Source organism: Phytophthora infestans, genomic scaffold (genome assembly GCF_000142945.1).
Source record: "Phytophthora infestans T30-4 supercont1.3 genomic scaffold, whole genome shotgun sequence".
NCBI lineage: Eukaryota > Oomycota > Peronosporomycetes > Peronosporales > Peronosporaceae > Phytophthora > Phytophthora infestans.
This window is the reverse complement of record NW_003303756.1, coordinates 4465730-4487175: the sequence shown is the minus strand read 5'-3', so window position 1 is coordinate 4487175 and position 21446 is coordinate 4465730. Positions and strand designations below refer to the sequence as shown.

Sequence of the window (21446 nt, the reverse complement as noted above, 5' to 3'; positions counted from 1 at the left end):
CAAGAAGAGTTAAACCATCTACAGCTGGATTGACTGGATTATGAAATGCAATCTCCCATTCAGCTTTCTCGACAACGAGACGGTGACTAAATATGCTGCTGTACCCACGATCTCACCCGAGACAGCTGAGAAGTACATGGGCTTGGTAGTGAAAGCGCTGGAGAACTACATTTCAGGCATTCTTCCTAAGAAATTTGGCATATTGTTTGGGATGGATGTTCGTTTCGGTCGGAGCACTATGTGGCAGTTTTTGGGATCTTCGGCCATGACAGCAAGATGGAGAAGATCCTGCTCGCCATGGCTCCTCTTGTGGATGATGACATCGTGGACCATTCTACTTCTGCTCACATTTCTTTTCTCCAAGCAGCTGGGCTACTTTGGCCGAACGCTGGCTGACGTGCTGTACATCGTCGTGCACAACTGTCCCACGAATGGGTCCATCGCTGCAATCATGAAGGTTCCGTTCGTGGAATGTGCGAGCCACCGCCTAACTTGGCTGTCATGGAGTACATGGAGAGCTATGAGGATCTACTGGACAAAGTCCAGCTCCTGATGCGTAAATTACGCGGTCTAAACGCTTCGGCTAGTTTGCGGTGAGTGCAAAATGTAATTTTTTTTGTAATTTATCTAATTGTGTTTTGTTTTGGTAAAATTTAGAAAAAAACAAGTTGAGGTCAGTTCTCCGTCAGACAACACGGTGGTCGTCAACGTTTAAGATGGTCTGTGATCTAGAAGATGGAATTAATGCTATGGATGACGCCACGACGGCGCTGTTGCCGTCGTGGCGCGAAGAAAAATAGCTGTGGGGACTTCTCGAGGAGCTGAACGCATTTGAATCCTCCTCGAAGAAGCTCCAAAGTGCCGACGGGCTGTCACTTCTCGACGTACGAGACATTTTCGACGCGCTGATCGCCGAACATCCTGGTGTCGAGGGGTAACTGGGGTCGGATGCTGGTATCGTCCAGCAACCTGAGTTTGAGGATGCCTGTGTCACCGTGCTCACTGGAAAGGCTGATAATCTCACAGAGTCTCAGCGCTCGCTGCTCCTACCGCTCGCTTCTCACGTTGCGACGCCCCAATTGTCAGAGGGCAAGAAGCTAGGATTTGCGGACCGAGCGCTCAAGAAGCCCAAACTACAACGTGAGACGCCTTGTGAGTACCCAGAAATTGCGGTAATCCCGCCGACTTCCGACATGTGCGAGCGGTTTTTTAGTCAAACCAAACATGTCATGGGAAACTATCGCCAAGGACTGCTCCCTATCAACCTCGAGCTAATACTGTTTCTGAAGGTATATCACCACCTTTGGAATGTGAATACCGTCGCCGATGTCGTCCATGCGTCCAGATGAGATGTATCTTGAAAGTAGTGGTGTAATATTGTTCTTACCGTAACAAATACGTATTTTTCAATGTTAAAGGTTTCTTTGTAAGTACTGATTTCACTAACAAGCGAGAATCTCATTGCAGTTGTATTATCGGAAGGCCTGATAAACGCTGATATTCTCTTCGTGATTGGAATCTGAGGAATTAATTGTAAAGTCGTAGTCCTTAAAATTTAACTACTTAATTTTAAATTCTCAAGCTAAAACTAGTACGATATAAATAAATGTTTATTAAGCATATATATTTTTAAACCTGTAATATATTATAGTGTTCATGTTTTTATAGCGTGATTCCTTAAAATGTTTAGCCTTACGGGTAGTTGCTCCTGAAGTCGTATCGTCTTATCACTGGTCAGCAAGACGATGGCCAAAGATGTTGCCGGACGGCATCGAGAGGCAAACAAAACAAAGGCTTTAGGAAGCAGGATTACATATTATGACTTAGGCACCTTAAATCAAATATTTGTAGCGGAGTGATGGTGGCGATGACTGGGGGTGACGACGCGGACCTTGGAGTGTTTGAGAAGATCGGCACGGTGAGACGATTCGATCGGCGGAAGAGCGGACTGCGGTGTGTGACAAGTCCTTGGACATGTAATCTGAACAACATGCTGCGGTGGGCACAACACCTGGAGACGGCTCCGGTTAATGGCACACTCGACAGAACAGGAGTTGATGTGAGGGGGATTTCCACCACGGAGTGACGAGAACAGCTGAAAAACGAGTGCGGATTGTATTTGCGCTTCGTTTTATAGCTAATTAAACAGGACGCGCGTTTTGCTACTCAAATGTGATGACTTTTGTCCTTAACTGAGGGACACTCTCCGGGAAGTACACCTTACGGCACAGCAGCTCATGCAATAACGCGTAGTTTTAGCGAAGAGCTGCTAGTATGGTTGTAGAGACCTAACCCAAAGATACAAATTATGAAGAGTTGAGCTGGCAGTTAAACTGTCGTGCTCCTCGCTCCTCCTGTCTCACTTTGAAGCTGGAGTTTGGTCGTGCATGTTATGTACTTCAGCTTAGTATGGTATAGTCTAGCCCACTGATAATAGAGACCATGCTCTGGTGCAGCTCTCTCGCAATCCCAATTCCGCTGAGTGGGCGATCTGTGGTATATTGGCTGGCCTTCTGCATTTAAAAGTAACAGGTTATGAGCCCAAGCGCACGAAAGTTTTGGCACTAACACCCTGAATCTTCACCTAAGCGACTATGGCAAGCTCATCCTCCGGAGTGCTCCCTACTACGGCAGGAGTAACAGTGACAAGCAGCGTTGGTACACCGGCGATGTCTGTAACGCGGGTTCCCGCCCCTTTCAGCCATGGTGGAAGTGGTGTGAGCTCTACTGTGAGTAGTGGAAGCTCGAGTACAGCAGCGCCGAGCGTTTCGGGTGGGCTTACGTTCATTAACGGAGTACTTTGTCAGTGGCGTCGTCAATGGTGCCCAGCTCGGTGGTTACTGTGCCCACAATGACTGGATTAACTCCTCCACCGACGATTCCTTACTGTGAATCTACACATTATGTCATACGTACCAGGATATGGATATCCAGCAGCGGTTAGTGCCGTTTATGCTCAAGGTGCCCCATTGTTCGGACAACATGGTGGTGTGGTGCCAGGATTAAAGAACATATCTATTAAACCACCCGTGATGAAAAGGAGTTTTGACCTGTATGCTGTGCAGTTAAAGACACACTTAATTCGTCTGGGTCTGAGGGGTCTTATTGACGGAAGTGATACGCGTCCGCTTCATGATGCTACACTACAAGCTGTTTTCAATGCTCGGGATAACGCTGTTCGCGATGCTATCTTGCGTGGGGTTCCTGAATCGGATGCAGAGATGATATGTCATGAGGTATCGGCTCGAGACATGTGGATTCGCTCGAGAATAAGCAGACCAAGAGAGAATATGCAAACTATGTTTTCGCCCGAGAGCAGCTCTATGCCAATAAATATACTCGTGATGTGAAAATGAGTGACTGACTAAGGGAGATGGAGCTGCAAAGGCGAGAGCTTCAGCACTATGGCAAAATTATAAGTGATGAAGATTTTGCAGAGATTCTACTCAGAAACGTGTTGCGATCTCACGGGGAGGTTGTACGTCAGTTCTCACCATCCCTTGCGTTACCTGGATCATCACAGGCAGCACCTACATCTGCACAGGTGATGAATGCTCTACGGGCTGAAGAAGATCTAGATGAGAAGGTGGCAGATGAGCAGCCGCGAGCCAATATAGGCTCGACCAGAAAGACTCAGAAAGGTAATCAGATTGAGTGGCGATGACGATAGTGGGAATGTGGGGAAACGCAAGAAGCAAAATGGCAGAGGGTGCTATAAATCCAAAACGCAAAATCAAGAGCAAAAGCCCAGCGGTGGTAAAGGGCCGGGATGTTGGACTTGTGTCGAGCTTAGACACATACAGGCACACTGTCCTTAGAAGAAGCCGGCTGAAAATTTCCAAGGCTGAAAGCAGTACGCTACTTCTGATTATAAAAGATGGCAAAACAAGAAGAACGGTGCGCAAAATAGGTTTTTGCTGCGCTGACCTAACGGAAAATCAGTGCCATCGGGGTCGGTATACGACACCGAAAACGTGCGAATACAGCGTGGGTGCTGGATACAGCTACAGATGTTCATGTGTGTACAGATCTGAAGTGGCTAACCGATGCTAAGCCTGACAATAAGCATAATTTCATGGATTTTGACGGCCAACCGAAAGGAGAGCGTTTGATTGAAATGTTGCTCTCTCTGTGGTAAATGTGAAAACTCAGCGACAAGAGCTTCTGACGTTGCACGGGGTGGTTCATACCCCGACAGGATCAGACAATATACTTAGCTCACACCTTTTAGAGGAGAGTAGATGGGAAATGAGTTTCGTACACCAGCATGGAGAATACCTGTGCTTGTTGAAGAAGGACGGGCTTCAATTCCAGTTGAAGAAGTCAGCAAGTCGCTACTGCTTGTATGCGAGACCAGCTGATGTGCACGCTGCGTAAATTGCATCCGAGACATCAAAGGGCCACCAAAGTGAGCTTGAGCGTTGGCACATGCGCTTTGCCCACATCAATTACTCTGCGCTGCACCGAATGATATCGCAGCAACTACTGGTATGGAACAACTGAGTAATCCCCCGGACCATTCACAGACGAGTGATGGGAAATGCTGGACGTGCACGGCTTCGAAGCAAAACGCATGTCGTACAAGATGACACAGACAAAGCGCGCAACGTAGGGTTATCAAAAGCTTATGTCAGATATGTGTTATGTTAGAGTTAGCACCTACGACGGCTATCAACATTTCCAGCTGACTCAGGATGAAGCTACCCGCTATGTATGGGGCTTCTTACTAAGAACCAAGGGAGAGGCAACGGATGTATTTCTCTCATCTGCAGTGGCTACTAGCACAAGGCCATCGCACCAATGTTTTTGCTTCGGACCAGGGCAAAGAGCTAATGAAAAATAAGATGAAGTCATTCCTCAAGGGGGGTCCTAGTGGACGAATGCCTATAGTCCAGAGGAAAACGGACTTGTGGAAAAGATGACTGGAGTGTTGATGGCCCGAGTGCGTAGATTGCTGACGATGGCTCGTATGCCGTCAAGTTTGTGGGCCGAAGCTATTTCTTTTGCGGTAGAAGTCACCTACATTTGACTGTCAACTGCATTAGGTGGTGAGATGCCGTTCATACGTCGGTTTAAAGAACTTCCTGGCGTAGAAAAGCTGAAGATTTGGGGATGTTTAGTGCATATGCTTACGCCTATAGTGCTTCAGACTAATAAATTGGAGAACCCTGGCAAGTTGGCACCCTTCCGAGGATACGCTAAGAGCTCGGATAGTTTTCAAGTCTTGAATCTACGTACTGGTGATGCTGATGAACTACGGTCTGTGGAATTTGATGAAGGGTGGACTGTCGAGAGCTCGTATGTGAAACATTTACTCGAGAACCGATCCCGACAAGGACACTTCGTACTTCCAGGCGTGATTCCATCGGTGCGTCCCCCGGTGATGGCAGCAGAGACTTATAAAAAGCTCGCTGCACCTCTCGCAAAGCGTCAGCGTCTTTCAGTATTGCAAAGTGGTTTTGACTCTACTATGGTAGTGGAGCAAGCCCCGGTTAGCATAGGGAAATCTTTGACTGAACTGTCGGATGCGACTCCAGTGGAATCGGCTTGGGCTGCTAGCCAGCTGTCACCAACGGGTGCACTGCAGCACGAGAGTGAGATAGAAGATCACAGTCAAGATGTCAATGAGTCAGAAGATACTAAGAGCGAGCTCAACCGCCGTTCCATTTCTTTGAGAGAATTGCCGTCTTTGATTGAAGTGCATGACGTAGAATACAGTGTGATATTGCTGAAGAGGAAGAAGTGATTGCATCAGGTGAGCCGGTGGAAAGCAGTGAAAGCTCAGTGGGAAGGGATTCTCTGTCATCTACTGATTAAGAAAATAATGAGGAAGAATAACTTAAGGAATGCGTTTCTTTCCGACACTCTACGTGTATACGTAGACCCAACGTTCGGTTTCTGGGCTATGAAGTAGAGGTACCAGAAAGTCGGGTTATCCAAGCGGTCAATATGATACTGAAGCCGACGTCCACAGAGGCTGCGTTGAATTCTTTTGATGCGGACAAATGGATTGAGGCGTTGCATACCGAGTTTGGTGCGATCGTACGCAGCAGCACATGGGAGTTAGTGGAGAGGCCAAAAGGTGAAAAAGTGCTGAAAAGCAAGTGGCTATTTGTTCGGAAGAAAAACGCTCGAGGTGAAGTTGAAGTCATCGAGCCCGAATTACGAACAAAGGTTGCCAGCAACAATTCGGCTTGAATTTCTGGGAAATCTTTGCTACAGTTGTGTGTGCAGAGGCTGTGCGGCTAATACTCTTGCTTGCACTACACTATGGATTACTTTGTCGACATATTGATTTCGTAACGGCGTTCCTGAACGGCCCGATTGACTGCGAGATTTACATGGAGCAGCTGGAGTTCTTTGACGATGGAACAGGGCGTGTACACCGATTGCTTAGGAATCTTTATGGCTTAAAGCAAGCGCCACGTATTTGGTACCAGATTCTGGACAAGTATTTAAAGGAATTTGGGTTTCAAAGGTCAACGATGGATGGTGGATTCTACTATCGTTGGGTTAATGGTAGTCCTATCTTCTTAACACTTCACGTAGACGATAACGTCATTGCGGCTACGAAACAAAACAGCGATCTTGTGGTGGCAGATTTGAGTAAGCACTTTAGGATCAAGGATTTAGGCGATGTTAGTCACATGTTACCGATGGAGATCAAGTGCATCCCTGGAAAGATAAAAATTGCATAGCGATGCCGACTCCGCAAGCCAAGGGCGATTTTTCTCTATGGCCGTTTGTGTGAATCTTGATCCAGGTGTGGACTATCAATGCATCTTGGGCTCTTTACAGTATCTGGTTACTTGCTCGCGTCCGGATATAGCGAACGCTGTTCGGACTTTAGGAAGTTCCTCACCTGTTACACGAAGGAACACTTTGTGATGGCCAAGCGTGCTCTCGGCTACCTGCAAGGTACACGTGCGTTTGGACTAGTGTGGTGCAAACCGAAATCTCCAGGATTACAGTTAGCTGCTTTTGCGGATGCTGACTTGGGAAAAACGAGAAAGATGACCGACGCTCTATTACTGGCTATGTGCTGCAGCTGAATGAATACACGTTTGCTTACAAAAGCAAGAAGCAGACAATAATGACGGACGATACCTGTAGTGCGGAATTTGTGGCAGCTAGTGGATGCATCTTAAAACGCTCTAGCATCTTGTCAATATATCCTCGTTGCGATATCGAAAGCCTCAAATATGGTTATGTGGACTTATAATATGTTTGAGGAGCTGAAGGTCCAGCGAACAATACTCACAATTCTGTACGAGGATAATCAAGCAGCAATTCAAGTGATCAGCGAAGTCAGTTGTGGCTAGAAGGTAAAGAGTGTGGATCTTTCACTAGATTCGTGACTTCGTTGAGCGTGGCGTATTCAAAGTGCAATATTGTCCAAGTGAAGACAATGTTACAAACGTTTTCACAAAGCCGCTCGGTCCCCAGCAATTCTGTAAGCTCCGTAACCACCTGAACGTGCTGCCGATACCAAACACCGAATAAGTGGTGGTGCACCGCGAGCATGAAGTTGACATCTTACCGAGTCAAGGAACACGAAGTGAGAGTATGAAGAGTTGAGCTGGCAGTTGAACTGTCGTGCTCCTCGTTCCCTCTGTCTCACTTTGAAGCTGGAGTTTGGCCGTGCATGTTATATACTCCAGTTTAGTATTGTATAGTCTAGCCAACTGATAACGGAGACTGTGCTCTGGTGCAGTTCTCTCACCAGCCCAATTCCGCTGAGTGGGTGAGCTGTGGTATATTGGCTGGCCTTCTGCGCTTAAAAGTAACACATATCTACAGTATATACCTTCACGAGCATATACCAAAACTGAGCTTTTGGTCCTCTGTTTTTGTCCTTAATTTTTTCTTGTTTGGCTGTGACAATTGAAGCTGCCTACTGATTGGCTGATAATTCTTCACCCTACTTTTTCACTTTTCGTCGACAAGCATGGGTACCGGCGGTGGCGAACGGATGCACTCGACGGTGCGACTGAACGAGTTCACGCTGCAGTTTGAGGACCCGGCTCTGGAGAAGGTCTACCAGGCGGGGCTGCATCCGCGCAAGAAGGCGCTGTGGCTGCGCTCGTTGCTGCCAGCCGCAGCGTCTCAAATCTTATTCGCGCTTGCTGATGGCCTCGATTATCCGGTAGAAAACCTGCTGGTTACCGTCCCGACGCGAGTGTTGATAGCGGTAAGACTATGGATTTGTATCAGTGCGTGCGAGGCAACAACTACAAAATATGAGAGTCATCTCCGTATTAACGACATCTTGTGTAGATGCTTCAAGTTGCCATGTGGCTGCTGGTGCGATGGGATCTTGTACGGGCAAAGGAGCAGACGATGCTCTTGGTGTCAGTTATCAGCGGCATCCCTACACTTTTACTATACGCGCTACAGCGGTCAAGTCTTTGCCAATGGGTACTCCATACACTAAAGATTCTCATAGTTTATAAAGTCCAGATCCTCATCTTCTGTACAATGACTGCAGGACGCCATGTTCGTGACTTTTGGGCTGTCCTTCTACACGATCCCCAAGGTTACACCGCTGGGTTACGTATCATCGTTCTACGGTAGCTGGGCCACAGCTGCGGTGCATGCAGTGCTGACGTTTGTGGTTCGACCGCCACCCAGAAGAGCTGAGGGGGTCCTGGGGATCTTCTTTTTAGTGCCAATGGTGTGGGTCTTCAACACCATTGCGTACTATTCCGAGTACAATTCCCGCGAACGATTTGCCCTGCGACGTCGCCTTCGACGGGAGAGTATCACGCTGGCAGTGGCGTGCACCTCTGCGGGAGGTGACGCTCTGTTGCAAGGAGGAGAGGAAGACGGCTGGCTGTTACTGCAGACACTGTCACTACGAGGACTCATGGCTGCGAATAGTAATAGTACAGCGTCATTCGTTGTCGCAGTGATACTGTGGGGGGCGTTCACGCTGGGTGGCTGGACCTCGCTCCCAGAGGCTTTAAAGTTTGTTGATGAGGCCACTGGATGGGCGTGGTTTAGTCACTGTGCTGGCGTGACTGTCTTTCTCTTGGTGATGACAAGGCGACTGCGATGGCTGCTAGTGGTGCCCGTGGTCGGTGCTTTCCTCTTGTGGGTCATGTCGCTGGCAATGCCTGCGTCGTGGATTATCTTCTCTGCTCACAGTGTGGGATACGGACTTCTCTTGGCCTCCGTAGTGGTTGCCATGGGTGTCTTTGGCTGGTTCTTGTGCGCTTGGAGAGAGCTCGTGTCCTTCTTGACGCGCTCTTGCTTCCTGTACCCGCAACTCCAGGCTGGCATGGAGAGGGAGTACCCGCTGCTTGTACGTATCGTGTCCGAGTACACAGCAGGCTTCGATCCTGAGATTTTATCAGCTCGCGTACGTACAGAAACTGCTATCAAATCAATGTCGGAGACTGCAACGAGTTCATCACAAACTGAGGGATCGATCAAGTGGCCACTTGCAAAGGGCCCTGCAGCTGACAAGCCTCAAAGAAAGACAACAAAAAGTGCTCAGCCCAGCCCTTCAGGCAACGAGAAGCTTAACTCCCGTTCACCTAATACAAAAGGCAAGGTATCGGAGGCGATCGGGGCAAAGGATTCGGCCACGGCTGATGCAACGCCATCGAAGCAGGACAATGCCGTGGTAAGTATTGACTCTTCAGATCGGAAGATGGTCTCCGTCTTGCCGTCGTTCAAGCCTGGGAAGTGTTTTTTCTGCTCAAAGAATGAGGCCGAGCACTTTGTACCTGCTTGCGGCATGTGGGGCAAATGGACCCACTGGCGAATGAGTCAGCAAAAAAACTTGAACAACGCGTCGATTGCTTCTGCTACTGGAGCGGCAGTCACCAAAAGTTCCGTTGCTGCCTCCATGTGCACGTCCTACTACGATCTTCAGAACGACAAGTCGCAGCTTGAAGCTCGTGTAGAAGCTGAGGAGCAGAAGAATGCCGCTCTCGCCAAGAAACTCGCAGCATGCGAAGAACGCGAACAGAAAATGTCGCTGGAGAACGTTCGACTCAAAGCGGAACTGCACGCTATGGAGGAGAAACACGCGGCTGAATTACGACGATGCGAGGCGCATCTCCAAGAGAAAATGGGGGCAGTTCAGGAAGAAGCCAATCGCGTGGCTCACGAACGCAAAGTGCAGACCAAAAGGGCCGAAGTGGCGCACTCTGCTGCTCTGCAGAAACGACTCGAAGCCAGCGAGCGTCTCATTGAGGAATCGAGTGCACTGGCCCAGGATGCAGAGGAAGAGACGACGAAACTCCGCAAATGTCTGCAGCAGAGTGAAAAGGATGTTGTCGAGTGGAAAACGAAAGCCGAGGAACTGACACAGCGAGTTTCGAGCCTGGAGCTTCGTCTGCAACAGCAGAGTAGCTCACAGAGCAGAGCATCGCCGTCATTCGGCCCCTCAGTGCTGGATTTCTCGTTCGCTTCGACGACAAGTGGGGGATCGTCCCTTGATGTCTCGCCCGTGGCTGCACTTCAAACGTTGCAACCATCTGGACGGCTACCGTACGCGCAGTCTCTGGAGATCGAAGGCTTGCGTGAGTCCAGCAGACATCCCAGAGACGACGTCGACTACTCGAAGCGCTGGCGACTTCTACAAACTTCCGATCTGCGCAGAAGCGACGCGACCTCGTGAGTGAAACAAGAAGAAGACAAAGTGCCGTTGACGCGGGGATCAGCAGAAAGGAACACCGACAAATGAAAGATTTAGTTCAAAGTTACCGAAGACCAACCGACTCAGCTACGTGCAAACTCTACAGTAGACTCAGAAGAAGCCCAGCGGTGGGGGCTCCACACTGCCATTGCTATCGAGTTCGCGATAGTATTGCTTCAGAAGATCAGAGTAGCAACGAAGCGAGTGCGCGGCGTAGATTTGGCAGTAATGTGGATACCTCACGGAGCTGGCGAGACGACGCAGTTCGTCCAACATGGCCAACTCGTCTCCAGGTAAATAGCGCAAGTAGTACGGAGGCTCACGTCGCAGTTCTTCGTCCAGCAGCTCCACTTCGTGGCACGGTTTGCCTCCTGGGAGCCCCTCGTTCACACTCGTCGTAGCTGCTGCGTTCGAGTCTTCAGTCGTGTGACGTTTCAGCGTACGGAACGCTAGAGCGCGACTGCGAGCAGCCAGTTGCTCGGTCTGGAACTTGCGGTTGCCCTCGCGAGCATATCGTCGCTCCTGTGCGACGATGACAGCCAAACAAGCGTCAAACGCACGCCAAAGCGCTTGTTCTGTACGCAGAACGGTCATGTCTGCTGCCGTCATACTTGGGTTGCACGGATGCTGCACTGCATCATTGAAGCGATTCTCCTTGTTGCTGTGATGGTGACTGTAGCCATCATCTTGGTCAAACTCATCATCATGAACACGACTGAGCTCGAGAGACGAGATAGCGCAGCGACCAATGAGCAAATGATCAAGAGGCGAGTCCAGGACGAACCGGTTGGCTCGCACGACGCGATAGACCAGCAGATGGTGGTATTTCGTTCGGACTTCGGCATTCCAGTGCATGAAGAAGGTCATGTGTCGTTGTACCAGCGCCTTGAGGATGCTCTGCCGTAAGTCGCCTTCGAAGTAGTCCATTCGATGGTACAGGAACAACAGCGTACTACTTAGAATCTCACAGTTCTCACTGGACAGCATGAAGCGCATCCCCGTCGCAAATGTTTGGCCTCGAAAGCCCGGAGGCAAGCGATACACCATCATTCCGCTACCTCGTCGTTTGTCGGTGCCGCCAATCTCCGTGAGCATCGCAGTGGCGCTGAACCATTCCTCAAAACGCGTCAAACACACTTCGACACTTCGGGCGTGGAGGACGTTGGTGCACTCGTACATGGCCAACACACAACTCTCCAGTAGTTGGTTGTTCCTGAGCAGCTGCACAACGTTGTCCAGCACTGTTCGAATGGCTCGAATGGACTCAAGCTCGAATGGCAGACGCTCTTCTTCTTGACTTCCCGGCTCGATTTCCATGGACGAGGAAGGCAACGGACCCGACGTGTCCCGCACGTACAGCCACTTGGCCCAGCAGGCCTCTTTGAGCAAGAGAAGCGACACTCGTATCAGTAAAGTATAGCCAGGTAGACAAGTCCACACGACGTCACTCCCCAGAGCTGTATTGGCTGCGTGGAGACATACAAACCCCATGAACTTGGAGAAGAACTCGCCGTCGTGGCTCAATCTGTGCAGCCAGCAGTTGCGTGTCTTGTCGGTCATACGGAAGATGTCAGCGTCCGGATATGGCCCCAGGTATGGCGAGAAGCGAGTCCATTGGAACAAGGTGGGGTTCTGTCGCACAAACGCTTCTTCGTCACTACGCAACGCCGACTGCTTGCTGTTGTAGCGACCTGTCACCTTGGCAGTGCTGGTGCCGTTTCCATTCCCTTCCTCACTCAAGATGTAGCCATCATAGTCCGTCCAGCGTACTAGCGAACCTGCAAACGTATTGCCATTCCACGGTCGAGAAGCTGAAGGACGTCGTCTCGTTGGAGCTTCAGTTGCTAGCGCACTTGACCCCTCTTCAGTCAGGTCTTCCACACGAGAATCGTGGGCTTGTAGATGGATCCACTCTTTGTCACGATAAGCCCCGAATATTTGCTCAAGCATCGCATTCTGGAGCACAGGAACGCGGAAGAAACACACTGCAAACACGCGCGCGAAGAACCGCGTCTCCACTAGAGAGATGTAGGGGCGATGCTTCTGTCGCGCAGACTCGAGGTTCTCGACCGCGTACTTGAACGTGGCGATCAGCAGACACCGGTACAAGTACAGATCGCGCTCGCCGTCTGTGGCATCGTCCATGTTTCCTCGATTATTGGTCGGATTGGCGGTGACATTCTCGGTGTTGACCATCACATTCGGGCCAGCGGTGGCCATGTCGTCGCTGAAATCCATCCCCATTCCGTTTAAGGACGCGGTGGGCGAGTACGCGAGCCATCCCATCACCGCACCGCTCACATTACCCAAGGGCTTTGGAGTCTTGGTCCTGTTGCTAGCTGGCACGTCGGTGTCGGAATTGGTAATTGGTAAGTGAAACTCCACACGTTCCATGATGATCCCAATGAGTTGAAAGTACAAGTTGCGCGTATCCGTTGGTAGCGAGGACTTTTCATCGTTTAGCTGGGCAACTAGAAATTTCCAGCAGATTAAAAGCCCACGGCGACATTGGCGGAATAGCTTACGGCGCTGATTCCAGCTTGGCGAGGCTACATGCATTGTTTGTTAAATACTCTTAAGAGTTTGAAAAAAATGGAGCGATGAGTTACTCACCGTTTCCAATGTAGACTGGATCATTCCCTGCATAAAACTGCTTCACTCGCTGTTGGTTTTCTCGTCCGGCCATTTGTTGTAGCAGCGCAAGGAGATCAGCAAATGTTGCGACACTGTTATTTGCGCTCCTCTTCGTCGGTGGACTGGCAGTCGCTGGACCGGAGCAGGTGGTGCACTCTGCAACGAGTTTGGGGATCTTGGCGAGGAGCGCGGCCCAGTCGATCGTGCCGTCTTTCATGTAATCATCTATCACGACAGGTGTTGGGTTGGAGGTTGTTGTCCCTGTTAGAGACCCAGACGTTTCGAGACGTGCTTCAAGCTCCGCAGTACTTAGGTTCCTGGACGTCGACGCATGGAAAGCCACTGATGAGGAGGAACCGTAGGGACCGCTAACGAATTGCTGGTTGGTAACTGCTGCCAATGATCCAGTAGATTGAGTCGACGAGCTAGAAGACGAGCTTGAATGCTTGCCACCAAGCGACTTGAAAAACCGCTTGAACTTATTCACCATGGCTCCTTGCGCACTGGGGTCTACACGCGAACTTGGCAACTGAGCCGGCGACAACCCTCTCCCCTCTTTTGTGAAGCAGGGTATTGCAGTTTCAAGCGTTTCTATCTTTCTAATGAGCCCGGCCACCTATCGCTCGTGGCTTTCTACAGTTTTGTTTTTTTCTTCTACACTTTTCTTCGTACTGGGCCTCTTAGACGGCGTGTGTCCATGTGCGGGAACTGCATATTTTCGCCTGTTCATTACTCAGTACTAAAACTAATAAATACCGCTGAAGTATGTAGACCATACCTGAGCACGGAATTTCTAGTCAGTTCTTGTAGCCGGAAGAAAGACAAGTTCTGGATAGTATTGGGCTCAGTTCGACAATCGCGAGCCATTGTAGCGCAGCTAGCTACCAGACTCCAACGTCTTCTTGCCAGCAACATTTTTTTTCACGCTCTTACGGCGAAGTCTTACAGAGTTCAGGGTCCCTCGAGCATCTTCTTCACGCTATTGCTCAAACTGATCGATCTGTCGCGACCAGGAAAGAATTGTTTTTTACAATGTAATGTGCCAGCCCACTGCATCTTTGCATACCGAGCGACAAAATCACCCCCCGACATTTCTGATCATGAAAGTTTACATCGCTTTTTGATTGTGTCAATTGTTCTTATGTACCACACACACTTTGTTTTCAACCAATCGACTCCTACCAAATCTAGATATCGTATGGACCCCAACGGCTTCGCTTCGGTGCCCATGGACGCGCCTCGGCGTCCTCGTGGCCGCCCTCCGTCTCGCGCCTGGGCCTTCTTCACGACCGTAGCGGAGCCGCAAAAGCAGCCGTCGACTCTGTGTCGCCACTGCAACCAGCTCGTGCACTATCACAAGAAATGGGCTCAGGCGCGTGCCCATTTGATGAAATGCCCCCAGTTCCTGCAGATGATCGACGCATTGCCACCCAGTGACGTGCCTGAGTGGTATCTAGCCGAGATCAACCGACGCCAGCAGAATGCCGTGCCGAAGCGAAGCCCGAGCGCAAACATCCCAGCGATGTTCCAACAGAATCAGATGCCGATGCAGGTCCCGACACAGGCGCCAGCAACGCCATTCAAAGTGATCCACCCCATCCCAGCGCCTATGGCAATGGCAACAATGATGCCAATGCAAGCTGGTACTGGGAATATGGCAATTACAAGTGGCCTAAATATGGATTGGCAAAAAGTGGAAGAAAATGTGGCAATGCACGTGTTTACGACGATGCAAGTGGAATTTTTACTGGAAGATAAAACCGAGTTGCCGTTCTTGCTTCAAGTTTTCCAAGCCTATAACGGGGATATAACGGTGCTCAATAAGGACAAATTTATGACGGAGTTGCTGGACAAATGCTACGACAATGTGAAGACGCGCCTATTAGGCTTTTTCAAAGGTGGATTAGTGCCAGTGACGCTGTCGGTGGATGCAGAAGGCGAGGAAGTGGTGAGCTATATGGCAACACTTGCGAGCTCGGAGAAGCGTCCAATGTATCTGGAATCAGTGAAGATTTCCAGTAGTGCAGACGCAGACGCCAACGCCGAGTTGGCAGCTCGTGACTTGCAACGAGTTGTGGACAACATGTCGAGCCCAGTGGCCGGATGTGTGATGCCCTGCTCGACAGCGGAGAGTAGACAGACACGTGAGTTACTGGAGAAACAGTTTCCAGCCATGTACTTCCACGGATGTATGCGAGATGCGCTGCTGTCGCTTGTTGGACAGCTTTTCACTGGGAACAAAGGAGCCAACACAGAAAGGAAACGCTCTGTGACGCTACCGTTCACCCAGGATCTACAGCAGTTTGCCTTGCAATGCAAAGATCTCTCGTTCTTCCTGCCACAGCAAGAACTCCCGTCTTACTTGAGTGGAGACACAAGCCGCGCCAGTAACATGGTACACGTAACAGCCAGACGACGCTTGACCTTAGAAGAAGCATTTGTCTCCATTCTCCAGGCTGAACCATTTCTGGACGCTGACAATGTGCTCAATAGGCTTGGGAATGGGTCAAATCGAGCTCACCACCCGAGTGTCGCCCATTTCCAGACGCAGCTGGTAAAGATCGTGCGCAGTCCGCAATTTGTAGAAAAGCTCGGCAAGTATTTGGAGATGCTGCGTCCTATTCACGCGCTTCTTTCGTCGCTTGGTGATGACGCAAATGCGACGCCTTTACTACTTTCAGAAGTTTACTCTTCCTTCTCGAGCCTCGTGCAGCAGTTTGGCTCAAACACGTCGTTGCAGCCAGAAGAGAAGGCAACGTTGCAAGCGCTCGTCCGACGACAACAGGAACAGATAATGGGTTCAGCGCACTTGTTGGCCTACCTCTTAGACCCCGTGTTGCTGGGCGAAGAGTTGCCAGCTGACACAAAGACTGAGGTGGAGCAGAAGCTCATGGCTTCACTTCGTGGAGATGGCGCGCAACTCTCAGTGTCTGACAAAGAAGCGCTGTATACTCAGTATATGGATTTCAAGAAACACGCACTGAACCAGAAGACCAACAAGGCAGATACACTCGCGTTCCGAGCGCTGAAAGAGCGGAAAAAGTCTCCTCTTCAGTTCTGGTTCGCTGATGGCTCCAAGTGGCCAGTGTTGCAAGCTATCGCTTGTCGAATCTTTGTGATGCCAGTGTGCGCGGCAAGCTCGGCACTTGCCATGGCGGAGGTAGGTGCAGCGTCAAGCATTCTTCGACAAAAGACGGACCCGTTAACACGTGACAAGCTGACGTTTGTACGACTCAACTCTCGCCGACTGCGCCTGGCTGAGGCTGAGGGCAGCTTGCTGGCGGCTCTCGTAAAGAAAGCTCCAGCTACTACAAGCAAAGCTAACGAGATCACAGCGTCTATGGTAGTTTGAGCTGACACGTGAATAGATGCTACTTCCGTGTGCCTCCGCTAATGAAAAGCATCCTGTAGTGATGGAAGATAATAGGAATTCTAGTTCTTTAGTGATGTCCATTTAAAATTTATTGCTTCTTCTTTCTTCTTTCGTGCAAAGAACTCCGTGATAATAAATCTGTAGCAGCTGTTCTTTGATCAGCATTTAAACACCGGGGATTTTCCTATCCCAGAAGATCTTGAAGGCGTGAAACGAGGTACTCAAGGTCTTTTCTCAAGGCTTCAGCCGACATTGTCGCTTCTTTCTGAGCAATATTCAGGGCCATCTTCATGCTCTCAGGCACTTCTTCGTTTGATAGTCGATATGCTACGACCACACCAAATCTGTTGCCTGGTCCACCATCACGTTATAATAGTAGCTCAATGCATCGACCGCTGAAGATCTCAATCCCAGTAATTTCACATATCCTCGAAAACAACAGTGACCGAGACTAGAATTGTTACAGATGTCTTCAATTCTGTTCTTCACAGCTCGGTCATTATGACAGCCCTACATGCATCGTGCATGCATATGTACGCCGTCGTTATTAAGGATGTTGTTTGAATACCCGCTACCGTATGTCGTCAAGGATTTTGTCTTTCAAGAAAATCAAGCTAAAAGAACAAAAATAATGTTTTTTTTATTCTTTTTTTGTTTTTTTTTTTTATTAGTGAAGGATGTTGTTTGAATACCCGCTACCGTATGTCGTCAAGGATTTTGTCTTTCAAGAAAATCAAGCTAAAAGAACAAAAATAATGTTTTTTTTATTCTTTTTTTGTTTTTTTTATTAGTGAAGGGTATGCATGTACTGATATGCCCTTGGCTCGCAGAGGGGCTTAGAACAGGGTTGATTCAAGACTGATAGATCTGTTAGTGTGTGCTGTGTCTTGTCTCCGACTGGGACAAGAACCTAGAAAGAAAGAATAGAAAATTAAATGCAACTTTATCTCAAGCTGCAATGGCGGTCAGCATCCTCAGGCCGACGCCCTAGTCACTCGCCCCCATGCTGACTGTTCATTAGTGCGGAAACACTCGGCGAACGGTCACTCGTTGCTGCGCTGGTCCTTGGTCCAGGGTAATAGTGCCATTGTCGTGCACTGCAACGATCCGTTAGCCACATTCCTGTGTTTGTTCTTTCTGTCTTTGGCTGGAATGCAAACCATCACGTGGTCGCCTACTTGGTAGAAGTGCTGTAGTCTTGTAGAGTTTGCACGGCGGTTCTCTTGTAGAATAGCATCAAAGCGTTTCTTGCACAAGTAGTTCCAATTTGCTTCATAGAGCTTGCGAGTAATCAGATCTTGGCCAAATATCATGTTTGCAGGAGTAGTTCCTTGAATAGTGTGGTAGCTTGCACGTACCGAAAATGCAGCATACTGAAGTACTTTGCGCCAATCCGCCTCTGGGCTGCATCTGATGCAATTATTCAGCACCAAATGTACACGCTCGCAGAAAGCGTTCGCTTCTGGATTCTTGGCCAAGATCGCTTTCGTCTTGATGCCGTAACTGGCTAACATCTCTCTGAACTCGCTTGTGTTGAACTCATTTCCCCTGTTGAAAATCACCGTTTCCGGGCGTGGATATCGACACAGCCATGTCGTATCAAAGTTTTCCGCTGTTGTCTTTCCTTTGCTGTCTGTCTGGATGGAAATCTCCAGCCAACGAGTTGCTTCATCGATTACAGTAAGGGCATACTGACGTTCAGCTCCATAGGGACCCATCGTGTCGACATGCACTACGTCGAACGGATCAAACCGTTCAGGTCTCTTGGAGGGAGTTTGCCATATGCTTGTGGTCCAATAAGCAGTTTGACTCTCTTGCACGTGATGCGCTTCTTGCAGTACGTTACGATTGTCTTCTCCATGCCCGACCAGTAGAAATTAGCCCGCATGGTATGGAATTGTCGTTTTGATCCGGGGTGAAGCAAGCTCAGATGATACCAATCAACAAGTTCTTAGCGCATTGCATTTGGGATTACCACACGTTTCTGGTACGTAAGAAGTCTCGCCCCCATGGCGTTCTCAACACGGTAGTCCGGGTCACTCGTGCCATTCACACACTTTTGCAACAGCTCCTGTACCATTTTGTCTGTACTCTGGAGCTGTTTGATATAATCTCCTTCCAACACACATTCGCCTTGTTCGCTGAGCAGTGTTTCTGTTAGGCTGTGACCGTTTTCGTTAAACACGGACTTGCACTCCATGCGTGAAAACGCATCTGCCGCAATGTTCGATTTTCCTCGTACATATTCACATGACAACCGGCACTCTGACAGTAGAAGTTTCCACCTTTTTACTCTTAGCGAGTTCTCTGTAGGATAGATCAAGCTCTTGTGATCCGCGTGCACCACCACCGGGAATCCTAAGAGTATTGTTCGGTACTTCTTTAAGATCTCCACAACTGACGGTAGCTCGAGCTCCATCGTGATGTAATTTCGCTGTGCCTCCGTAAGTGTTCTCGAAAAGCACGCAATCAACTGACCATCCTGCTGAATTAAACCACCTAATTGCTTACCACTCGCATCCGCGTAGATTTCAAAAGGTTTTGAAAAGTCAGGAAATGATAGAAGTACTTCTTCGGCTAGCGCTTTCTTGATTCCTTCGAATGCTTCATTCTCTGTCGAAGTCCACACAAATGTTGCTTTTGGTGACGTCATTCTCGTCAGTGACTTCAACAATGCGGACTTGTATGGAATCATCTCCCTGTAGTAATTAATCAGTCCTAGGAATCTTCTCAGCTCACGCTTTGTTCTCGGCGCTACCAAGCGCGTTATCACACTGATCTTCTGCTCTGGAGGCTGGATTCCATCCGCACTCAATGTAAAGCCCAGGTAGTCCACCGACTTACAAAAGATATGACACTTTTTGCCATTAAGAGTCACGTTGTACTCTTTTAGACGTTTGAGTACTACCCCCAAATGTTCCACATGGTCCTTGGCTGTCTTTGAAAATATCAGTATGTCTAGGTACACGATGCCAAAATTCAAGTCTCCCAGGATCTTTATCATGCTGGCCTGGTACTCGTCCGGAGCCGTCGATATTCCCATCGGCAGTCTCTTGTATTCAAACTTTCCCCATGGTGTACAAAAGGCGGTGTACTTTCGGCTTTCTTTCGCTAATTGTCTAGCGTAATAGCCCATATTGGCGTCCAGTGACGAAAGTACTTTGCTCCACCTAGTTTTGTTAAAACTTCTCGAATCAGCGGGACATAGTATGGGTGTCTCTTCAAGAACCGATTAAGCGCTCGAAAGTCAGTCAGCAACCGTAGTCTTCCGTCGGGCTTCTTTAAGAACAAGGCAGGCGACGCCATCTCCGAGTCGAAGACTTGTTCAAGCACATCGACTGCAATCAACCTGTGTATCTCCTTGCGAGCTGCATCTTTCTCACTCCTCGGTACTGAGTATGGTCTCGCATGAACCGGTGTGAGCGGCTCAACAATTGGTAAGACGTTATCCGGCGGCTTCATCTTGCCCTAATGCCCATTGTACAACATCTCAAAGCTAGCTAACAACTCCACGTTTGTTGTACGTCTTTTAGTCCATGTCTACACCGCCAATCAGTTCCATCGGTTTGACCGACGTATTGTTAATGTCCTTGACCTCGTCAAGTATCTCCACCTCCTTCAGCTCTACAGGCAGGTGTCTTTTCGACTTCTTGTCTGGTATCTCCTGGTACTTCCCAGCATTGCCCGTATTCACGACCACGGAGTCTCCGTTCCACTTTACCTTGCCGTCTCTGAGGCTCACGATGATACCCAATGCGCTCAATAAATCGCGACCAATGACCATCTCATCCTTGGTGCTCTCATTCACCTCAAACTGATGAATGATTCGTGAGCCATAGTTAGGGTCCAAGAATCTGAACTTCACAATCATAGACCATCCGACTTGAGTTTACCGTCCACTTTTGTTCGAATGAAGGGGTCTTCTTGACTCCCAGCTGCTTATTAGCAGTCACGAGTGATGCGTTAATATAACTGGTAGTACATCCAGTGTCCAGTAGAGCTACTCTTTTCTCTTTTGTCTGAGAGAGCCGAATTTCTAGTCGCATTGGTCTACCAACGCTTTAAGAAGCTTCATTCATCGCGCTGGTGATTACTTTGCCTTTGCTCTCATCACTATAGTTGTAGCCCGACTCCGTGTCGTCCACCTTCGTCAGCTTTCGGTTCTCCGACTTCTTTGCCGCTGACTTCTGATTGTAGCTACATTTGTCGTTCTTCTTCTGCGTAAAGCACTCTTGGTCACTATGTGACGCTGTTTTATGCAGTTTGCACCACTTTCCACTTGGTTCTGCGCTGTTGCTCGACGGCACTGTATTCGTGTGGTTATAATTCCACTTTTTATGGCTAGTATTCTTGCCAATGTAGCTGCCGTACTGCTTATTCGGCTTACTCGCCTTCGGCTTTACCTTGTTCTCTTGTCCTTCGCGTCGCTCTGACTGCTCAAGGCGCTCGAAATACTGCACGGATTGCGGCATACTATTAAATGTGATACCACTGCACTCGTACGCACGTCTTCAATCTCTCGGCATCGCACGCTTGAAGTACCTGATCATTGACTTGCCGTCGGGGGTTCGTTGGAAGTCTCGAAGCATGCGAGCAATCTCTCTCATGCGCTGGTGACACTGTGACACTGTCTCATTACGCCGCTTTGCGAACATGAACAAGTCTTCCTCTAACTGCTCGTTTTATGCTGTGGGCACGTGCGTCCGTCCACACAGCGCGTACGCCATCGTAAGCTGTGCCACACTATTCATATCCTTATCCTCGGAAGCTGTTGCCACGCCTCCAGTGGAA

General features: G+C 49.2%; 2 protein-coding genes across 2 annotated transcripts; one reads left to right on the top strand and one right to left on the bottom strand.

The window, feature by feature from the left end:
• Nucleotides 1–7948: 7948 nt before the first annotated feature.
• Nucleotides 7949–10630, top strand: PITG_02864 (uncharacterized protein; the record flags this gene model as incomplete). The annotated part of the gene is made up of 5 exons (XM_002907701.1): nucleotides 7949–8191; nucleotides 8278–8418; nucleotides 8489–9390; nucleotides 9493–9556; nucleotides 9617–10630. The coding sequence occupies 5 exons, from the start codon at nucleotides 7949–7951 to the stop codon at nucleotides 10628–10630; spliced, it is 2364 nt and encodes a 787-aa protein (XP_002907747.1).
• Nucleotides 10631–10759: 129 nt separating this feature from the next.
• On the bottom strand, nucleotides 10760–13772 carry PITG_02863 (uncharacterized protein; the record flags this gene model as incomplete). The annotated part of the gene is made up of 3 exons (XM_002907700.1): nucleotides 10760–13187; nucleotides 13300–13650; nucleotides 13744–13772. 3 exons carry the CDS (start codon nucleotides 13770–13772, stop codon nucleotides 10760–10762), a joined length of 2808 nt encoding a protein of 935 aa, XP_002907746.1.
• Between the last annotated feature and the right edge of the window lie 7674 nt (nucleotides 13773–21446).